At 39.4% G+C, this 19,609-nt stretch overlaps 2 protein-coding genes across 5 annotated transcripts; both read left to right on the forward strand.

Annotated features, from left to right (window-relative positions):
- The first annotated feature begins 1,324 nt into the window (after positions 1-1,324).
- On the forward strand, positions 1,325-9,217 carry LOC139286152 (up-regulator of cell proliferation-like). The gene is made up of 2 exons (XM_070906859.1): positions 1,325-1,380; positions 3,024-9,217. Exons 1-2 carry the CDS (start codon positions 1,344-1,346, stop codon positions 7,679-7,681), a joined length of 4,695 nt encoding a protein of 1,564 aa, XP_070762960.1. The 5' UTR covers positions 1,325-1,343; the 3' UTR covers positions 7,682-9,217.
- Positions 9,218-11,423: 2,206 nt separating this feature from the next.
- Positions 11,424-19,572, forward strand: LOC139284691 (ras association domain-containing protein 7-like). Of its 4 annotated transcripts, none has more exons than XM_070905046.1 (6): positions 11,424-11,508; positions 16,366-16,494; positions 16,623-17,276; positions 17,538-17,797; positions 18,003-18,183; positions 18,519-19,572. In XM_070905046.1, exons 2-6 carry the CDS (start codon positions 16,392-16,394, stop codon positions 18,554-18,556), a joined length of 1,236 nt encoding a protein of 411 aa, XP_070761147.1. In that variant the 5' UTR covers positions 11,424-11,508; positions 16,366-16,391; the 3' UTR covers positions 18,557-19,572. The 4 variants fall into 4 exon arrangements, with proteins under 4 accessions (XP_070761147.1, XP_070761155.1, XP_070761172.1 ...); XM_070905054.1 differs by having other exon boundaries at positions 18,003-18,171; XM_070905071.1 differs by lacking the exon at positions 18,519-19,572 and having other exon boundaries at positions 18,008-18,153.
- The last annotated feature ends 37 nt before the right edge of the window (positions 19,573-19,609 follow it).

Below are 19,609 nucleotides of genomic sequence, written 5' to 3' on the forward strand. Positions count from 1 at the left end.
CCAAGTGCCAGAACACTGTGAGAGCTGGACTTTCAAATTAAAATAATTAAACGAATGAATGATGTAGACACTACGTTATAATAAACTAACCCAAATCGTTACCTATAATGTCCTTGATAGGGACCTGATAAATATTGTTTTTATGTTATATAAAACATGTTTGACAAACATGTCTAACTACTATATCCAAGATCCACATTGAACCTATAAACTCAGTAAATTAGGTTTTATTTCTATCTTTACTACAAACAAAGTCTGTTCTGCATTATATTTAAATGTTGATCAGTGCGCACGTCTTTGAGGAAAATTATCTGTAAATAAAAACATTTTTTTCTCCTGAAATTGCAGAGAAGCTAAGTTACTTTTTTCAGTCCTGAGTAATGTCTGCGGGTCTTCCAGTGTACAAGCTGCATACTGCCCCAGTAACCTCCACCAAGAAGGTAGGTGAGCTTGTATGTTAACTGACAGGCAAAATCCAGGGTTTACAACTACATATCATATTGAATTGGCTACATATTTGTTTATTTGCGTATTTAAATGAATGAATGAATTCACAGTGCAGCATTGGTTCACTATTTGAAGAGCAAATAGTGAATGTGAGAAAAAAAAGAAAGTGATAGGGTTCCTGATCTTAAAAGCCTTGTCTTGACTTCATCATGGAAAGCAAGAAGTGCATGTGAGAGCATGTGACAAACAAATCAGTATAGTTGAGAGAGAAGGATTCCTGTCAGCTTTAAGGAAGTACAGAAAGAATTCGTCAATCATTTCTGAGAAATAGATTGTCTACGAGAAAAAGGCTGGCACTGATCCACATGTGCAGTACTCAGAGAAACACATGTCAGCAGACACTAATTCAAGCTGATTTTAACTTTGTAGATATGTTTATTGTTGGGCGAGAGAGCACTTCAGAAAACACTAGCAAATGTAGAAAACATCCTCAACAAATACCAACCCAGGAAACACTGCAAATGAATAAACAAGTTTAGAAACGCCTCCAACAAGATAAAAAATAACCTGTTGGAACCTGTTGTTCCAGTGTATCAAATGCTTTCGATTTCTATGTGCAGTATAAATACCACAGCTGACACAGACAGCCCCAGAGATTCCTACCGCCTGATGTCCGGTAAGTTACAGTGAGATTTTCTATGCTGGAACCATTTTACTGTTTTGTACTTCTGAGATCTCATCCAAATATATTGCAATTACTTACCTGTAGTTAGTCAAGTGCTTTACACTGAAATTGCATGTCACTGTATCCAATCAATGCAACTGATCGATAATGAATATAATGTTTTTTTCCTCTCTGTTTGAAAGCACAGGGGAGTTCAAGGAAAAGCCTGACCATGTCTACAATGAACACAGAAGGACAAGAGCCTGCAGGTACACTTTCACCTAGAATACCTATATACCTGCAAACAAATGTATTTCTTTAGAAGGATATCATTTAACTTGTTATTAGAAGACTTTGGAAATTATCTTGGCCATTAAAATCACATGGACAATAAAATAAATGAACGAACAGGGCCATTTATATGTGCATATCCATTGCTTCAATGGGTCAAATGATTGGACAGTCAACAATTGATTATTTGTCAACAATCAACAAAGTTGGTTCTGATATTCTGTCACATTTAATGAGGGGAGAGGGGGAGGGAGGGGGGGGGGGGCAGAGAAAAAGAGAACAAACAGGTGTGCAGGGCAGGAAGGCATTTACAGACATATGACAGGAAGAAGAGTGTTAGAGCTTAATGTGGGAAAGCCTGTCTTTTGCAATTATTTAGGCCCTGAGCTGTTACAAGAACATAGGCTCATATGTGTACATACTGAGTAATTGGATTCTGGGCACTGTTACACCCATCACATGTCAACTTTATGTGCTGGAACAATTTTACTGTTTTGTACTTGGTCTGAGCCGGTCAAGTGCTTTACACTGAACTTGAACATAACGGTATCCAATCAGTGACTAATGATACTGTAAGTGCAGTATTTTGATAGATGGGATTTTATTGAATGCAACTGATCTGCAATGAATCCCGTAGAATACAATGTTCCTGCAGGGGCACTCCCACTTAGATTACTCCTTTATGTTCATTCATTCAGCCTTTATTTGTACATACGAGACCAGGTTACAATTGCCCCCACCAAGGGGGCAGTGGTTCAGAGAAATTGTGGGAGTGGGAGCGAGTTTATTTTTTTGTTAAGATTTTTAGATGATTTTTACATTTCCACTGCACTCTAGCGATGGTGTGTCACCCACCCTAGCTCTGAACATTACACCTCATACACACTCAGAAGGGCTGAAAATTGCATGAAACTTAAATTGCGATTGAAAAAGTGGGTAAATATGTACATTTTGAACATGTTGTCCATTAATTTGAGACAAAGTTCTTGGAAAACCTTGAATAATAATATATGAAAAATATGAAAGATATGAATGAGAAAGTAATAGCACACCTTTGAATTAAATTTCTTTGTGGAAAATAATAATATAATAATAATTTTTTTTTGTGTGTATAAGAACAAATGTGAATGCGTCTAGCATTCACGACAATAAGAGCACACCTCAAAGTAATCACATTACTGCTGTAGTATCAAACAATGTTAATTAAGATTTTTTTGTATATGGTTAAAATAATGGAGTTAATTAAATTAATTTATTTAATTTTAATGATTTAGTAACAAAGTATATTTTATAAATGGTTCAAGATAGACATATTAACAGAGTAACACAATGAGATTTGATTGAATGATTTGCCATACTTGAATTCATTAGATAATCTTAAAACTGAATGTATAAACTGTTCAACTCTGAGCAGATGACCATCTGAAGACATGCGTGTCCTGTCTTACGTAATACATACACAGAAGTAGACACGAAAAGCCAACACAGCATTCTGAGCAGTCTGAAGACTGAGCTTGTGGCTCACTTTTACATAGGTTTTCCTCATTATTTGATTGTTTCTTTGGTAACATTTAATATGAATATCCAACATTGTAACACATCTTCTTTTTCTCTTTGACAGTCCTATCAAACTATCTCTCCAAACTTGGACTGAAGAAATTTCATCCCAACAAGCTCACTCTTCGGTCTCTCTTGGAGATCAACAAAAACAGCATATATGAAGAAGCTGTTTTATCATTGGACGAAGTACCATGGTGTTTTCTCAGAAAACTTTTCAAAATCAATGCTGAATGCAGGAACTGTACACAGTTATCAAACAATCATGAGGAAAACGATGATTTCTTTGACCTAGACCTTTACACTGCAGATGATTCTGCAGACAATAAGGTTAACCCTCTTGACCTCATAGTAGCACTCTTCCTTTGTGCTGACAGCTTCCTGCAACAAGAAATGGCTCTCAAGATGTCAATGTGCCAGTTCTCTGTCCCACTGGTGTTGCCCCATGGCAATAACAGTCAGTGTACCCTGATGCTGTGGGCTCTAAGAGACATCGTCAAAGAGTGGTGTCCACAAGCTTTGTCTGAATCGAGAGGGTTTGTTGAAGACAATATTGTTCAAGCAAATATACCATTCTATTCCTTTGTGAGGTTGAAAAACTGTAGTTTATCCAAGTCCCAGTTTTTAAATCAAATTCTCAGCCGTGGCCAACAGAATCACAATATCTTCATTCACAGAGATATGGAAGGAGGAGCACTTAAAAGAAAAATTGCAAATGGATTGGTAGAGGTTTGCTGGTACCTTCCCTGTGGCAGAGAAACTCTTGACATATTTCCAGAGCCAATTGCCTTTGCCAATCTGAGAGGAGACATTTCTGAGTCACTCACACAGTTTACTTTTCTTTTTCAAGTGTCAACTGCTACCTTTGTATTCCTGGACAAAGTCGAAGAAAACGAGCACAGGATTCTGACTACGCTTCAAGATGTGAAATCCAAACTGTTCTTAGTTGTTAATCACAAGGACGGGAATGCTAGAGAAGACATGATGACTGTCAAGAAAACACTGAAAGAATTAGATTTACCAAAGACCAGTGTGAAAACCAAAGACCCAAGGGTAAATATTGCAGAGTTTTCAAAGAAACTTTGTGCAACCATCAAGACATCCCTGTTGGATGTAAAAACCACAATAAGCATTGTAAATATGCTTGACAAAGCTGTTGACTTTGGTCTGTCTGTGGACGAAAGCAAAACTGCAGAACAACAGAAAGCAGCTGAGAAGATCATGGATGGCATTGGGGTGCGAAGTATACCACATTACAAGAAACAACAACTTCCTTTGCAAGGAGATAACTGGAAAAGGTTATCGCAGTTAGAGAAGGAGGAATGTAGGATGAAAGAAGTTGGTGTCGCAGGCCTTGAAAAGTATAAATCTCAGCTACAGGCAGAAAAACAAAAAATTAGAGAGGAGCAAAGTAAACAAAAACTGTCCAAAGGAATGAAGAGTTTTATTGAAACCTTATCCATGAGTGACAAAGAGAAAAGAGATTTTTTCCTTAAGTCAATGAAATTCAAGTTTAATACACATTCTCGGAACAAACTGACTGTACTGCGTAACAAATTTAAAGAGCAATGCAAGCAGAAAGATGCAAAACTCATTGCAGAGTTGGACCAGGCTCTGCTGGATAGCTCTTTAGGAATAGAGCATTACATGAGAGAGATGGGACTGATCTATGAGGTTTCCTTGCAGTCACAAGACACTGCTGATAAAATGTCTCACCTCCCCGGTTTGGCTGCTGAAATGCTGTTGGATGGATATCCTTTGGAGCTCTTGGATGGAGATGCTTCCAACATCCCAGAGAGATGGGTGACAGATGTGCTAATGGAGCTTCACCAGAAGGTTGGAGAGAAGAGCAGACTGTTGGTACTGACTGTGTTGGGTGTTCAAAGTACCGGGAAGTCAACACTCCTCAACACCATGTTTGGTGTGCAGTTTCCTGTCAGCAGTGGCAGATGCACAAGAGGTGCTTTCATGCTCTTCCTCAAAGTTGGAAAGGACATACAAAGTGACTTGAATTTTGACTTTATACTTCTCATTGACACAGAGGGTCTAAAATCTCCTGATTTGGCACAACTACAGGACAGTTATGAGCATGACAACCAGCTGGCAACCTTTGTCATTGGTTTAAGTGACGTCACCATTATCAACATCGCAATGGAGAACTCAACTGAAATGAAAGATGTCCTGCAAATTGCAGCTCATGCATTCTTGAGAATGAAGCAAATTGGAAAAAAGCCGGTTTGTCATTTTGTGCACCAGAATGTTGCTGGAGTTTCAGCTCATACCAAGAATATGACAGAGAGAAAACATCTCTTAGATCAACTCAATGAAATGACTCAAATTGCAGCCGAAATGGAAAAGCAGCCGTCTATAAAGGCATTCACAGATGTGCTGGACTATGACATGGAAAAAAACAACTGGAACATCCCAGGACTCTGGCATGGGACCCCACCAATGGCACCAGTGAACACAGGTTACAGTGAAGCTGTAGCAGATTTCAAGAAAAATCTTTTGGTGACAGAAGACAGAAGTAATGAAGCCTCACAGATCCCAGAGTTTCTAGAATGGATGAGAAGTCTCTGGAAAGCAGTAAAATATGAGAACTTCATCTTTAGTTTCAGAAACACTCTTGTGGCACATGCCTATGACAACCTTTGCAAAGAGTTCACTCAATGGGAATGGGAGTTCAGAAAAGAGATTCTCTCCTGGCAGACAGCAGCAGAGTTAGAAATCGTAAATGCTGACTGTGAATCTCAGGTGGAAACTTTGAACACATTGCGTGCATCAAAACAATCAGAGGTGTTCAACAAAACAGCACTCCAACAAACAATAATGAAGGAAAAACTCTCCAACTACTACAAAAGGAAAGACAGATATGTAAATCTGATAGAGAAATACAAAATGGACTTTTTCAACAGTATCAGCAGTCTTGCAAATGAAATCAAACATTCTGCGTATACTAAACTGGAGTATGTCCTTGAGCAAAAAATAGGTTCAAAAAATGCTCAGGACATACAGAGGCAATACAGAGGCGTGATCGAGGAGCGGGTCATGAAGCTCCTGAGTGACTGCAAAGACTCCACACTGTCCGATGAACAGCTGACACATGAGTTTGAAAAGATGTGGGCTCAAGCCACTGTAAATGTACCTGGCCTGACAGAACAAGACATACCTACATGCATTCTCAACCAATTGAGAAAAAATTTCTCAAATCGCAATGTAAATGAGAAATTGCAAAACATTGATGAGCTAAAGGAAATTGGGAAGGGTCAATTTATGACCAGAAGAGACCATATGGACTCCTTTATGAAGAGGGCTCAACATATGTGGGGCTGCGATTTACAGGGCTTTGCAGACAGTGTCATTGAGATTTCCACACAGTTTATTCTTCAGAAAACGAAGACAAATGGAGATTACCATGACTCTTTCACAAGGGACCTTCTGGAAAAAATTGATGAATCCCTTAAACAAAGTTACAAGCGCTACACAACAAATACACAGTTTGAGATTGACCTGAAACTTCACATGTGCGGCATTGCCTCAAGGGAATTCCTAAAAATGCACCAAAAATTCATGTCAGACAATGATTCTCGACTTCAGCTGGGGAAGTACAAGACTCAGTACTTGTCAGACTTTCTTGATTTATACAAACAGAGAGATCACTGCCAACGCAAAGCAACAGACTTTGTCAGATGTTGCATCAAACCTGCTGTTGAACAGTATATCAGTAGATCTCTGGGAATAGACATTGTGGATGAAATTTTGACAAGTTGCCATTCAGCAGAGTACAGTTCACGCTCCTTTTTCCAGTACAGCATTCAGAAAGAGTTGCTGAAAAGGGAAGACTTTGACAAATTTGTCAAGTACATCCGTAAGTATGAAATATATGTTAAGGATTGGATATTTCAGCACATCCTGCAAAAAATGTCAGAGGACAAAACTTTGTGCAAACTGAAAAATACAAATCTGCAGGTCATAGTTAAAAAAATAACAGAAGCAACAGAACAGGCCTCAAAAGGAGAGGATGGTGTTCTGCTGCCAGATGACCAGGAAAGCATCACAGTGCTCATCAACAACTTGCGCAAATATTTGATCAAAGACATCACAATTTCAGTAGAGGCTGAAAAAACCACCCTGTTTCAAATCCAAAGCACATGCCATCCGTTTACAAAGAGCCTCATTAAAGCACTGAGTGAATTAAAGGAACAGCTGCGGGAGGAATTCTCAAACTCTGAAGACATCACTGAGACTCTGAACAAACTCCCAATCAAACCACAAGAGGAGCTTTTCAAGCGGGTGTTTGGCTGTGGACAACTATGTCCATTTTGTTATGTTCCTTGTGAGGCTGGAGGCAAAGAACACAAGCAACATCATGCATCTGTGCATCGGCCACAAGGTCTTGGTGGGTTTGGGGATATGGACACTGACAAGCTGGTTGAAACACTGTGCACAACAGATGTGCAGAGTGATCTTAGATTCAGAAACACAGACACTAAAGGGGAATGGCATCCTTATAGGGAGTACAATGTCTACTATCCAGACTGGCACATTCCTCCTGACCCCACCATACAGGCATCTGACTACTGGAAGTATGTCCTGGTTAAATACAATGACAGATTTGCTCGAGAATTTGAGGCCGAGCCAGCTGATGTTCCAGAGGCCTGGAGGAGCATCACAAAGAAACGAGCACTGAAAGGATTAAAAGATGCCTTCAACATAAAGTGAACAGGTACAATCCTGACAAAAGAAAGGAGAAGACCAACATTAAATGTGGACTGACCACATTGGGGCATTCAGAAGAACAATCAAATTAAACAGATCAATACTGTTTAAAAATGTTTAATTAGAAGACTAGAATTCTTCATACTGATTCAGTGTAATGAAAAACAACTCCAACCTGTGTATGAAATAATTTGACAGACTACAAGATTTAATGTTTTATTTTAAGCGTCTAACTGACTTTGTGGTTCAAACTCAAATAAGGACTAAACCAGCGACTGAGTGAATATTGTGGCATCCTTGGCTCTGGTGAACATAATGAATGACAATGAGCTGAACAAGAAGAAGTTGCAGAGAGGTCGAAAAGCTGGAGATCGTTATGTGAGACAATTTTCCACACCGTTTCTTTTGTTTGTTTTTTATAATTATTACAAATCTTTTGTTTTCTTTTTTACATTTTCTATAGGCCCTCATGCATAATGATAATGTTGACATGATAATGATGAAGAAAATTATGATGTTCTACAAAGATCATTTAAGAAAAGGGATCATGTTTTTTTGTGATGATTAGTTTGATGATGTTTTGTTTTTTCCACTATGCTATATATTCTCACGTGTATAATGACTGGTGTGCAGTTATGATGCTGACCATGAAAATGATAATGATGTACTTCAAAGACCACATGAAAAAATATATCATGTTATTTCGTTTTTTGTTGTTTGTTTTTTTGATGGTTACAACTCTTTGTTTTTATTTTTTATTTTTTCATATTTTCATATGGCTATGTGCACTATAACCAGTGTGCACAGCAATGACGATGACGACGATAATGACGACAAAGACCATGTGGAAAAAAACATGTTTTGTAATGGAAATGGCAGCATGGCTCATTTGTTGCCTCACAGTGGACTTTCTAAGTGTTTCTAGCAAAACCATCTTTTACAAAGAAAAACGAGAAAGAAAAAGATGATGTTTATTTGATACCAGTCAGTGAATAACAAATATGGATACAAATGACTTTTGGTGCTGACTTGCTTTGTTTTTACTATTAAATACTTTTTACTTTACTTTTTTTTCTTGTTTTATTCTATAATAATATGTTCATCAAACATGTGCACAGAAATGATGATGATGTAGGTCTGTGAAGTACAAAGACCATGTGATGAGATTATGTTTTGTTGTACCTGTCATACCTGACTTTTTGCTTCATGCTGTCAAGTTAGTTGAGATCTCTCCCTACTTTAACAGCACAAAAAGCCTGTTTATGATAAAGACTCACACAAAAACTCTTGGGACTTTCCATCAAAAGGCCTAAGGGACACTCTCCCTATAACTGGGGGTGTAAGAATGGTAATAGAGCAACACACAGAGCATGTAACCATAAAACAAGTATATGAGATCATTAAGCACTAGCCGTTGTATCAAAGAACAAGACATGATGGCAATGATTTACTAACATGATGATATGTTCACTGATTTACTGACTGACTGTACTGTTGAAGTTATAATATAAAAAGAATAAAAACAAGAAGTTGACCTTATGTGTGAAAAGGATTGGATGAGTTTATCATGACCTGTGAACAAAGTGTATTCTGAGATGTACATGATTTCGTCCAGTTGGAAAGTCCGGGGGGTTTAGTGTGTTTAACAACTTTCATGGTTCCTAAAGGTTATCCTAGTCTATCAAACTAACAGGCCCTTGGGATTTATTTTACTAGTCCCTAAAACATTTCCTAGCACGTGTACCAAGTGCAGAGGTCACTAAGAGGAGAGCTGCCGTTAACGGGCGTGGCCGGTGGCAGTACCAGGCACAGGGCTACTCAGCCTGGTGCTACACCGGAATAAGCAGGGTAGACGTTCTGATGAAGGCAGTGAGCAGCTAGGCGTGTCTCCTCGCCACCAGCCTGAATAGTTTCCAGCCATCCTAACCAGGTGATACCGGTAGGGCTGTAGACTCAGACCCTTTAAACGGAGAGCTGATCCAGTACCTCCTGAACAGGGGTTACTCGGGATCTAATAATGCACAAATGTGTGTTGTGATGTTGTGATTTTCATTTCACTGGACACCAGCAGATGCTCTGTGGACGTATGTATGTTATTATGTTATTCAAAAAATTACAGGCTATCCGTACTATGAATACACAGTGCAGCATTGCTTCACCATTTCAAGAACTAATAGTCAATGCGAGAAAGAAGTACAGGGATAAATTATGTGCAATTCAGAGTTCTGCCTCTTGAGAGGACAAGAAATCAGAGAATCACATTAATACCTCCCCGCTGTGTCAGACCCCACAGCAGAAAGCAAAATACAACTTTCAGTTCTCATAAACTGACAAAATGACTTGATAAGATGCTGTGTATAGACTGCACCAAATACTGTATGGGACATAAAGTCTGCTCAAACAAACCACTCACTTCCCACTTGGGGGAACAGCCAAAAGAGGGAACTCAAAGCACATGAAGTCCACGATGAATAGAGGCCAGAAGCACAAAATACTTTCCAAACAATGAACACTCAAATGCAGGAATAAAAGAGCACAATTACTCCATAAAAAGTCAAACATAAGCACCATCCACAACCTGAAGAAAGAGCATCATTCATGACTGCAGAGTGATAATGTGTCACTTTCCTAAGAGGTTCTTCTTACTTGGAAGTTCAGCAATGAACTGTGTCATGTAGCATCTGATTAGCTTAGCTGTCAAGACATTTTAATATTATGATGTGCAATTTCACTATTTCATGGACCAAACCAATTAATTGAGAAAATAATCTGCAGATGAATCAAAAATGAAAAATGATATCTAATAGGAGACACCTGACCTCTACATCCAGTGGATGTTATTCTGCGCTCAGCTGGAGTTTGAATATGAGCGAAACAAATTAACTGCCAGTACTGAGGAGTGGAAACTTTGTTAATTCAAATTCATGCACATTTTGCAGCTGAGGTGCTGCCATCCAGCGCAGCAGCATCCAAGCACAGTGACATCTGCTGCTGGCTGTCACTTTCTGTGCGTGTCTGCTTGTCTTTGTTTGCTGCTGTAATTAAATGGGGTTGAGAAAAACCAGCTGAGCAGAGTAGTTAATCCTCAGCACAAATTCACACACACAAAGGTACAAACACGTACACGTGACTTGCAGAGTGGAATGCCAGATATATGGAGAAAGAACAGGGCGGCGGCAACAGCCACTCCTCTGAGTTTTTATCTTTTACACACAGTGGGAGGGGCCTGGTTTCAGTGTCACGGTGACATCACTGTTTATACAGATAGAGGCAGTAGTGGAAGAACAACTCAAACCTTTTACTAAAGTAAAAAGTAGCACAGTGGAGGAAAGCATTACAAGAAAATGTTCAAAACTTTTCTTCAGGGAAATTTAAAAAACTGTTACTAAAATGTACGAAACATATCAAAAGCAAAACTACTGATAGTGAAGAAGAGCAGAGTTTAGTCACATTAAAACCCTGTATTTAAAGTCTTGTGTGAGAAAGAGACACAGAAAAGTACATCTAAATTAGCAAAACGTAAATTCAGCACTAAAGTGGAGGAATAAAAAGTGCGTGAAAGTAGATGAAAGTGGAAGAAAGACCCACTTGGGTAAATATCCTTAATTACCTCCCAACACTTTGAGAGTGACATCACTTTTCATGCAGCACATCCAGAAAGGCTGCATTCCACAGCTTCATTCCTCCTCCTCCTCCTCCTCCTCCTCCTCTCCAGCCGAAGTGTGCCTGCAGGTGAATACTTGGGTCACAGCCGTTCAGCCGCCCACCAGCCTGAACAGTGAGAAAGAACAAGAACCATCACTGAAACTGAGAGAAGCTTGAACTAACAGGTGAGTGTGTTAAAATTCCTCTCTGAGCTCTAATGACTCTGTAACTGAGGCTAATTATTATAATTATTATTATCTCTTTAAACATCTGAATCTAGCATGGAAAGGCATTCATCTTTACCTTCATTTGTCTTCATTTATAATTCAGAATATCATACATGAGGGCATCAGCGCTTCTTCACTTAACTGTCAGAATACTTACAAAATATTCTGCTATTCAAAATATTCAGCTCAAGACAAGCCAGATACAAACACAGGGATTTTGGCTAAAGGTGCAGATAAAAACAAGCAAAAAAACAAGTTGAAAATAAACATTTACATAAAAGCACTCCTATCACGTTAGTTTAGAAGTCGTGGATTGAAGAAATCGAATCTACGATAGTTTATAGATTCAACTTGAGCTGCAGTGTGTTGAATACCGTTCATTCATAGTACAGACAATACACTCAAAAGTGCTGTTCTTAAAACTAAATACTCTAATAGAGTGAAGCTGAGTCGGTTGATAGTTTACGTCTATTTTTCATTTGAGAAATGTTTTTTTCATCCAAGAAGAAAACATTTCTTATGAGGGAAACGTACTTCTTCAGGCAACACATGTATTTTTCCATCAGGGAACATGAGGAGCACTGTGGTCAGTTTCAATTCCTAAATATTTTGAAAGATGAGTGAAATTCATGATAATCCACATAAAGAAAATGTTTCTTTTATAGTGATTTCCAAGGTTTTGAGGTCTTGTAGTTTCTATAGATTATTTTCTGAATGATGGTTGATACTGAAAGTGATTGTGAACAGTGGAAGTTAGTAAACAGACAGAGGAGGTATGTGTGGGAGGAGTCTGAGTCCTGCAGGAATGTCAGCATGTTCTGCCACATTCCTGCCTTCAGCAAACCTGTGTGTCTTCAACTGCAAACACAGACACAACACTGTCAAACACCTGTTATCATGTGAAACCCGCTGTGTTAAATTGATCACTGCAGGGAAAAAGTTCAGTCAGACAAAGTGTTCTCTTACGAGGTTATGCACCTTGTTGCGTAAATGTGCTGGCAGTCTAACATATTGTCATATAAGTCGATAGGTAATATTACTAGTTTGGACCGAGTAACGTCTGAAGTGCCTGCTGTCACATGAACATACAGTAGAGGCTACAGCAGCACAAGGTTAAACACACAGAGAGATATTAAATGCATATTTTATTCCACCTTTTTAAGAGCACTGTAAGAAATGTATCACCTAATTGTCATCTTTACTGTCCAACGAAAATAAAATCAGTTTTAATAAACCACAGAACACTTTCAATGAGACTTAAATCAACGTCAGGGACTGCAATATTTGTATTTATTGATTATTCGTTTTTTTATTCAATTCCCCTCATAGTGATACTAGTTGATCGATCATTCTTCTACATATAGTTCACAAGTTAAAAACCACAGGACTGGCTGTCTGGAGCACTGGGAGCCGCCACATAAAGGGCTAACAGCCAAATTACTCAGCATATTCTGTTTGTATGATTAGTAATTACCATGCAGAACTTCTTTCTGACACAAAATTACTACTAAAATGAATTAGGCCAGTCCAGTTTGAATCTTATACTAATACAATACAGTAAGTGGAACGTGAAAAATACAAATACCTGTACAATGTAATTGTACAATGTAACCTACTTATTAATGTTCAGTTTTAGTTGATACCACATCCGTTGAGTGGACTTTGTTGTGGTACCACTTAATTTGATCTGACATGGTTATATCATTATTAATTATTATAAAACAACTGATCTTATATATGCGTATGTATGTAAATTATGAGTATGAGTAAATCCTGGCTCTGACACCACTTTTACAAGGTGAGGGTGTAGCGTCAGGTCACTGGGATAACAGACTTTAACTTTATTAAAGGAAAACTGTTGGTTATGATAACATTGTATTCATCACAGTAATTGAAGAAAAATAGGTCCAACAGGGCAACATGAGCGGTTAGATGACTTCAGTGTACACTTTTTATAAGGCCGTCATGTCAATACATTTTCTCCCAGCTCACTGTTTGTGTTTTCACAAAGGAATTTTGCATCTTTTGGGGGCTTCAACAAAATCTGGGAGTGTAAAGTATCTTTAAAGTCTGTGGAGAGCTCCATTATCATTTACTGAATTATACAGAATGATCACCATAACTTGCATACTTTAAAGATAAAATGTGCTGCATGCTGGGAAATCTGCTAATGAGCTAACAACATCTCATCTGATTAGTTTAGACAATGCTTGGTTAGAAACAGAATCATTTCAAGTAATTGTCGGTCAGTTTCAGCTGACTGAAACTGAAAAACCTGTGTGCTTAGTTAATAATTAGTCTGGTTTACCGAAACTGCACAGAGAGTTTTACTGTATCTACTGAGAGCTGTTGTTGTCTGAGGAGTGCGTTCTCTCCATCTGTCCCCAGTTAATGACATTTCAATATTTCAGTCAAAAACAAGTGCATATTTGAGTAAATTGCCTTGACACAGTTTGAAGTCAGAACTGGTCTCTCCGGATCATCTCCCCTGGCTCTGAATGTAAACGGGAGGGGGGGCACAAGTACAGAAAATGTGTCGACTGCTTTCAGACAGGCTGTTGTTTGTCTTACAGTTGCATGTTTGCATGTTTTTTTGGCAAAAGGTCTGGCTCTGTGCTTTTCCTTTGTAATTCAGTGAGTGAGAACATTCCTAAACATGTGTGTTGGGTGTCAGTTTACCAATCTGTATACTGAAACCATGAGCCAGAGATATCTTATCCTTGTTCTCACTCTCAGTGCTGGATCAGCTGTCACACATCACTCAGGGGGAAGTTACAGTGTTGAATGGAAACAGCATGGTGAGAAAGTCGCTGTGTTCCCATGACAGAGACAGAGAGAAGCAAAACTCTAACCTGAGAGTCTCCGGGTGCTTTAGTCCATTTTATTTACTACATTTAATAATCTCAAACAACCACCCACAGCAAAGGTTTCATTTCCTCGTCTCAAAAACAAATTATATGTACCATCAGTACTGTAAGGAAAAGTTCAATCTGTTTCCTCTGGAAAGTCAAACTTTTTTTTTTCTGTCATTATTATGTTATCATTACGGGGAATTTTAAGTCTCCCAATATGTGCAGTAGTGGCATTACTGTACAGGACTGGACCTGTCTAATTATTAAAGCAAATAACAAAATATGGCAACAGGTGGTAGCCTAACAATGAACACACATTTGTTGTACCTTTAGTTACATGAATCATTTAACATGGACACAAATTTCATAAATTCGACTAATGTTTCATCAACACAGACAGCATATTTGGAGTGAGGTACATTCATTATTTGAGGTATTATTGTGTGGTAGGACTTAATGCTTCGAGGGGGGGGGAAGAAATACTCCAGAGCCTCTTTACCTCTGGACTATTTAGAGCGTCAGTTCACCCTGATTGCTTCTCAATAGCCTCTATCGATCCACCCACATAGTTTGGGAGTTTTTTGGTGCAGGTTTTTGAAGGTTTGTAGGTGAATAGATTACATCATTTGTTGCATTTCAATAAAGCATTTCAAAATTCAACACATATTTCCAGAATCAGTGCCCAATACAATGGAAGTGGATAGATGATCGATAAATTGAACTGTCAACAATTACAATGGGAATATTCTCCACTGAAGAAAAGGTGTGCAGACATTCAAACCTCCAGTGTTTTGAGGTGGAAGGCAGAAATCTCACTAACATGAGATGCATGTAGGTTAACTGTCAATTTAAAGTGCGCCACACCCCCTGATAGCAGCCCCGGTATCAGGGGGGGGGGGGGCCTGTCCCAAGTCACGTCAACGCCAGCTTCACGATTCTCTTTACACAAACTCACAAGAAACACACAACACGAACTACTACTTACACTTCGTTTAGTTACTGACAAGTTTGGCTTCTCGTTCGCCTTGAAAAGCAACCAAACAGAAAACAACATGGCTACTTAGCTAACTTACTGTTAACACGTTACAAAACTCACCCAGTCCTCTTTCAAAGCAGCAGTCAGCAGCAGAGCCAGGACGGTGACTCAGTATCTAAGAGGGTTACACTCGTCAAAACGTGTTTCTTTTCCCCGTTTGTTAATTCATTTATTTTTACTAATTGATTTATGAATTAGCTAGCTAGCTTGTCTCTCACTGTCCAGCACGCGGCGCTACAAACACACTGACTGGCCGTTACTGGTCCTCTTAAAGAGACAGGACACAAGTTCTGCTGCTCAAATTAAACAAATCAAACAACACTATGAGTAGTGAGTAGGACTGGGAGGTGTGGATAAACTCCAATATAATCTTATATTGTGATATTGATATATTTGTCTAATGATATTGTACATTTTCTGGAAATTAAATTCACTGTTTATCAATAAGCAGAAAACAATGACAGTGAAAACTATTTATACTGCACTGCATTCATGTAACAGTGATAGTGATTTGCATCATGAGTACTTACTTTATATAGTAGGCTACAATTTTGAATGCAAGAGTTTTGCTTGTAAGAGAGTAAATTTGCACTGTTGTCCCTTTTACCTGAGGTGCCTGAGTATTTGTTCCACCACTGCAAATCAAAGTACTTTATCACATTAATGCAAAAATCGTATTTGTCCATTGATTTGCAACATTGGCAACAAGGTCCAGCACATCCAGAGATATTAAAAAGAGAAAAAACACAGTCTAAATCTCTGACAGTCGACAGACTATTTGTTGTATTATTATTTTATTTATTCTCATATCATCCAACTGGTGATCGTTTTGATTTTATGGGGGGGGGGGGGGTTATATTTTATTTTTCAAAGTTGTACTAACCTAATTTACAAGTACAGTGTACTGACGCGTCTGTCTGTCTACAGGTCACTGCTGGTGCTGAAGCTGAGCGATGGAGCTGAAGGTGTGGGTGGATGGTGTGGTCAGAGTGGTGTGTGGCCTATCGCTGAACACTTCCTGCCAGGATGTCGTCGTAGCTCTGGCACAAGCAATTGGTAAGTCTTTCAATTTTCTTTTTGAACCTGCTCACTGATGAACATTTAATTCCTCCTCCAGCTGTGTGGCGACTGTAATATAGCTCGCTGTTAAATATGAATCCTTCATGTATCTGTGTTTTCCACAGGTCAGACGGGTCGTTACATTATGGTCTTGAAGTTTCGAGGGACTGAGAGACAGCTAGTTGCCGATGACTGTCCTCTTCAGCATCTGGCTCAGCTGGGACAGCTGGCTGCAGAAGTCCAGTTCATTCTGTGGAGGACCGGTCCCAGCCTCAGTGATGGTTCAGATACACCCACCAGAGAGAGACGTCTTCCCCTGCCCAGACCATCGGAACCAGAGCCCCTCAAAAGAAACGGGCCACACAAGGCTCTCTCCTTCAGTCTGGGTCCTTCAACACTGCCCATGAGGACTAAATCAAACAGGGCCCTGTCTCCGTCTTCCAGAGCTTCCCCAGAACCGCGAGCTTCCCCAGTCTCTTTCCTAGACCCCCTCAAGTCTGTGAAGGAAATTCCCTCTTCCTCTTCCAAAGAGGAGGTATTTAGGCAGATTCTGCAGCAACAGAGGAGGCTACAAGACCTGGAGATTCAGCTTCAAGCTCTGGAGAGAGAGACAGGGTTGTGGGAGCGGGAGAGGTCATCTGCTACAGTTCCTAGTCTGACTCTGATCCCCACAGAGGAACTGGAGGAACTGGACCAGCGGCTGAGGCAGAACGAGGCAGAGCTGATGCAGAGAGAGCACTGGGAGGAACAGTTACAGGCTGAGGTGGACAGAGAACAAGGTGCATGTTCAAATTACATTTTCTACATTTTTGGTGAGCAAAGGAAGTTGCTCCTTGCCACTGTCTCCTTAATGCTTGCTCATGGTGGGAACTGCTGGGTCTCTGTAATAACATTATAAAGAGTCGGTCTAGACCTGCTCTATTTGTAACGTGTCATGAGACATTTGTTGTGATTTGGCGCAACATAAATAAAATTGAATTGAATTGAACTTCTTCCTCTGACCTTTCTAAAACTACAAATGTTAACACTATCATCAACAGATATGCACAGACGTCTGCACCAGATACACTCATCAACGGATGATCACAGTTATCAGATCAAGGAGCTCCAAGCCCGTTCTGCACATCTGGAACAGGACCTACAGCTCAGACAAAGCTCTCAGACGGGCATTCAGCAGACAGAGGAGGCCCTGAGGCCCCTGAAGCAGGAGCTCCACCACCGCCTGCAGCAAGCACAAGAACTGGACTCAACATTGTCAGAGACACAGAGGGAGCTACAGGCTGCAAAGGAAAGGCTACAGGTATAACTCCTCCATCATCTAATAATCTCTGTGAGGGCTGGGTCACACCACAAATTATTATTATATTTCAATCTAAAATATTTTCAGTTTTTCAATATCCACCGGGACTAATTGTTGTGGGGTTTGGCTGACATGTTTGTATTCCTACCAAATGTTTTCAACCCAACATTGGTGCTGTTGATATAATATTCTCTGCATCCTCTAGGACAGATGGAAGATGACTGAGGAGCTGAATAAGGAGCTTAGACAATGTAAGCTGCAGCAGTTTATCCAGAGGACCAGCAGTCCACATGCAGACCAGACAAACTCCCTGCTCGTCACTGAAGTTTACCTCAGCAACGCTGGTATAATGGAGCAGGAGCAGCCACGTCACTGTACGTCATCAGGTTGTTTAAAATGATTATTACAAGCTGTAAGAGAAGCTTATCCTTTACTGAGCACAGGTTCAAGTTAAAGTCCTGCTTTTTTTAGTAGATGTACACAGGAATCAAAAGAAAAAGTATTGACAGTGAAGAAGAGTCGAGTTTAGTTTCACTGTCAGGTGAAAAACCAGTACGACCAGATTTCAATCCTTTCAGATCAGATAAAGATGTAAATGCAGGAAAGTGAAAAGTGAAAAGTCCATCTTTGATGAATAGAAGCTTAAATATACAGAAACAATCATTAATGATTAAACTAACACAGATGTCTGATGCTGACTTTTTCTTTGTTTCTACTGCAGGACATTGTGGACAGGAGCAAGTTAAACATGTCCTCTGAAACCTCGAAGGCCGTCCAGATCCTACTGTGTGTGTGTGTGTGTGTGTGTGTGTGTGTGACTGATAAGCCAATCACTGCCTCGTTCTCTATAAAAATACAAAAGTAAATCTTAAAGTAAAATGACAAAATATTGAAGCTACGGATGAACATGAATTTTGTTTGTATCTTTGTATTTTTGCTCGTTGTTAATATATTCTTGCCACATGAAGTGTTTATTGTAATTCATTGCTTGTAAACCTTTTACAGACTATAATAATATTATTTGTTGTTTTTGGAAACAGTGCGTGTATGTCTCTGTTGCAATTCAAGCTCAAATGAAGCAGTTTATTTTTGCTCCATCAGAGGGCGACAAAGCGTAATCTGTAATGAGACATTGTTTTTACAGCACACATCACTACAAGCCTTAGCAGTAGCTACAGCCCAGTGCTTTTACTTAACATACAAGAACATGCACATGTACTTTTATGAGAAATGCACATGAATAAACGCGACTTGGTTCATAGGGCCCCAAATACTATCACAACACATGACACTTACTCCAGAGTCCAAACCCCAGACATGAGAAGAGCCGTACCTCCGTCAGACTGCACACTAGACCTTCAGAAGTACATGAGACTCTTTCAGACCCTTTGCATCTAATCGTATTTCTGCATCTAAAATTACTTCAACTTATCAACTAACCGATTGGTCGACTAATCGTTTCAGCTCTATAAGTGATAATTTACATTATCGATTAATCGGACTATATAAACTAACTATAAGACAAAGTAAAGCGTGAAATCCTCACAAATGAGAAGCTACAACTCTGGAATATTTTTCCTTGAAAGTGGACATAAAAGATTAAACACATGAAAATAGTTAGACCAGGATCAGGACCTGATCAGGATGACCCGGTGGCCTCATGAGTAACGCGTACAGCACATAACCACAATGTCCCTGGTTTGATGTCATGCCCTCTCTCTCTTCCCTCATTTCCTGTCTTCCTCGCTTCTGTCATCTATCCAATAAATGCAAAAATGCCCCAAAAAACCAAAGTTGACAAAACAATTGTTT

Source organism: Enoplosus armatus, chromosome 1 (genome assembly GCF_043641665.1).
Source record: "Enoplosus armatus isolate fEnoArm2 chromosome 1, fEnoArm2.hap1, whole genome shotgun sequence".
Classification (NCBI taxonomy): domain Eukaryota; kingdom Metazoa; phylum Chordata; class Actinopteri; order Centrarchiformes; family Enoplosidae; genus Enoplosus; species Enoplosus armatus.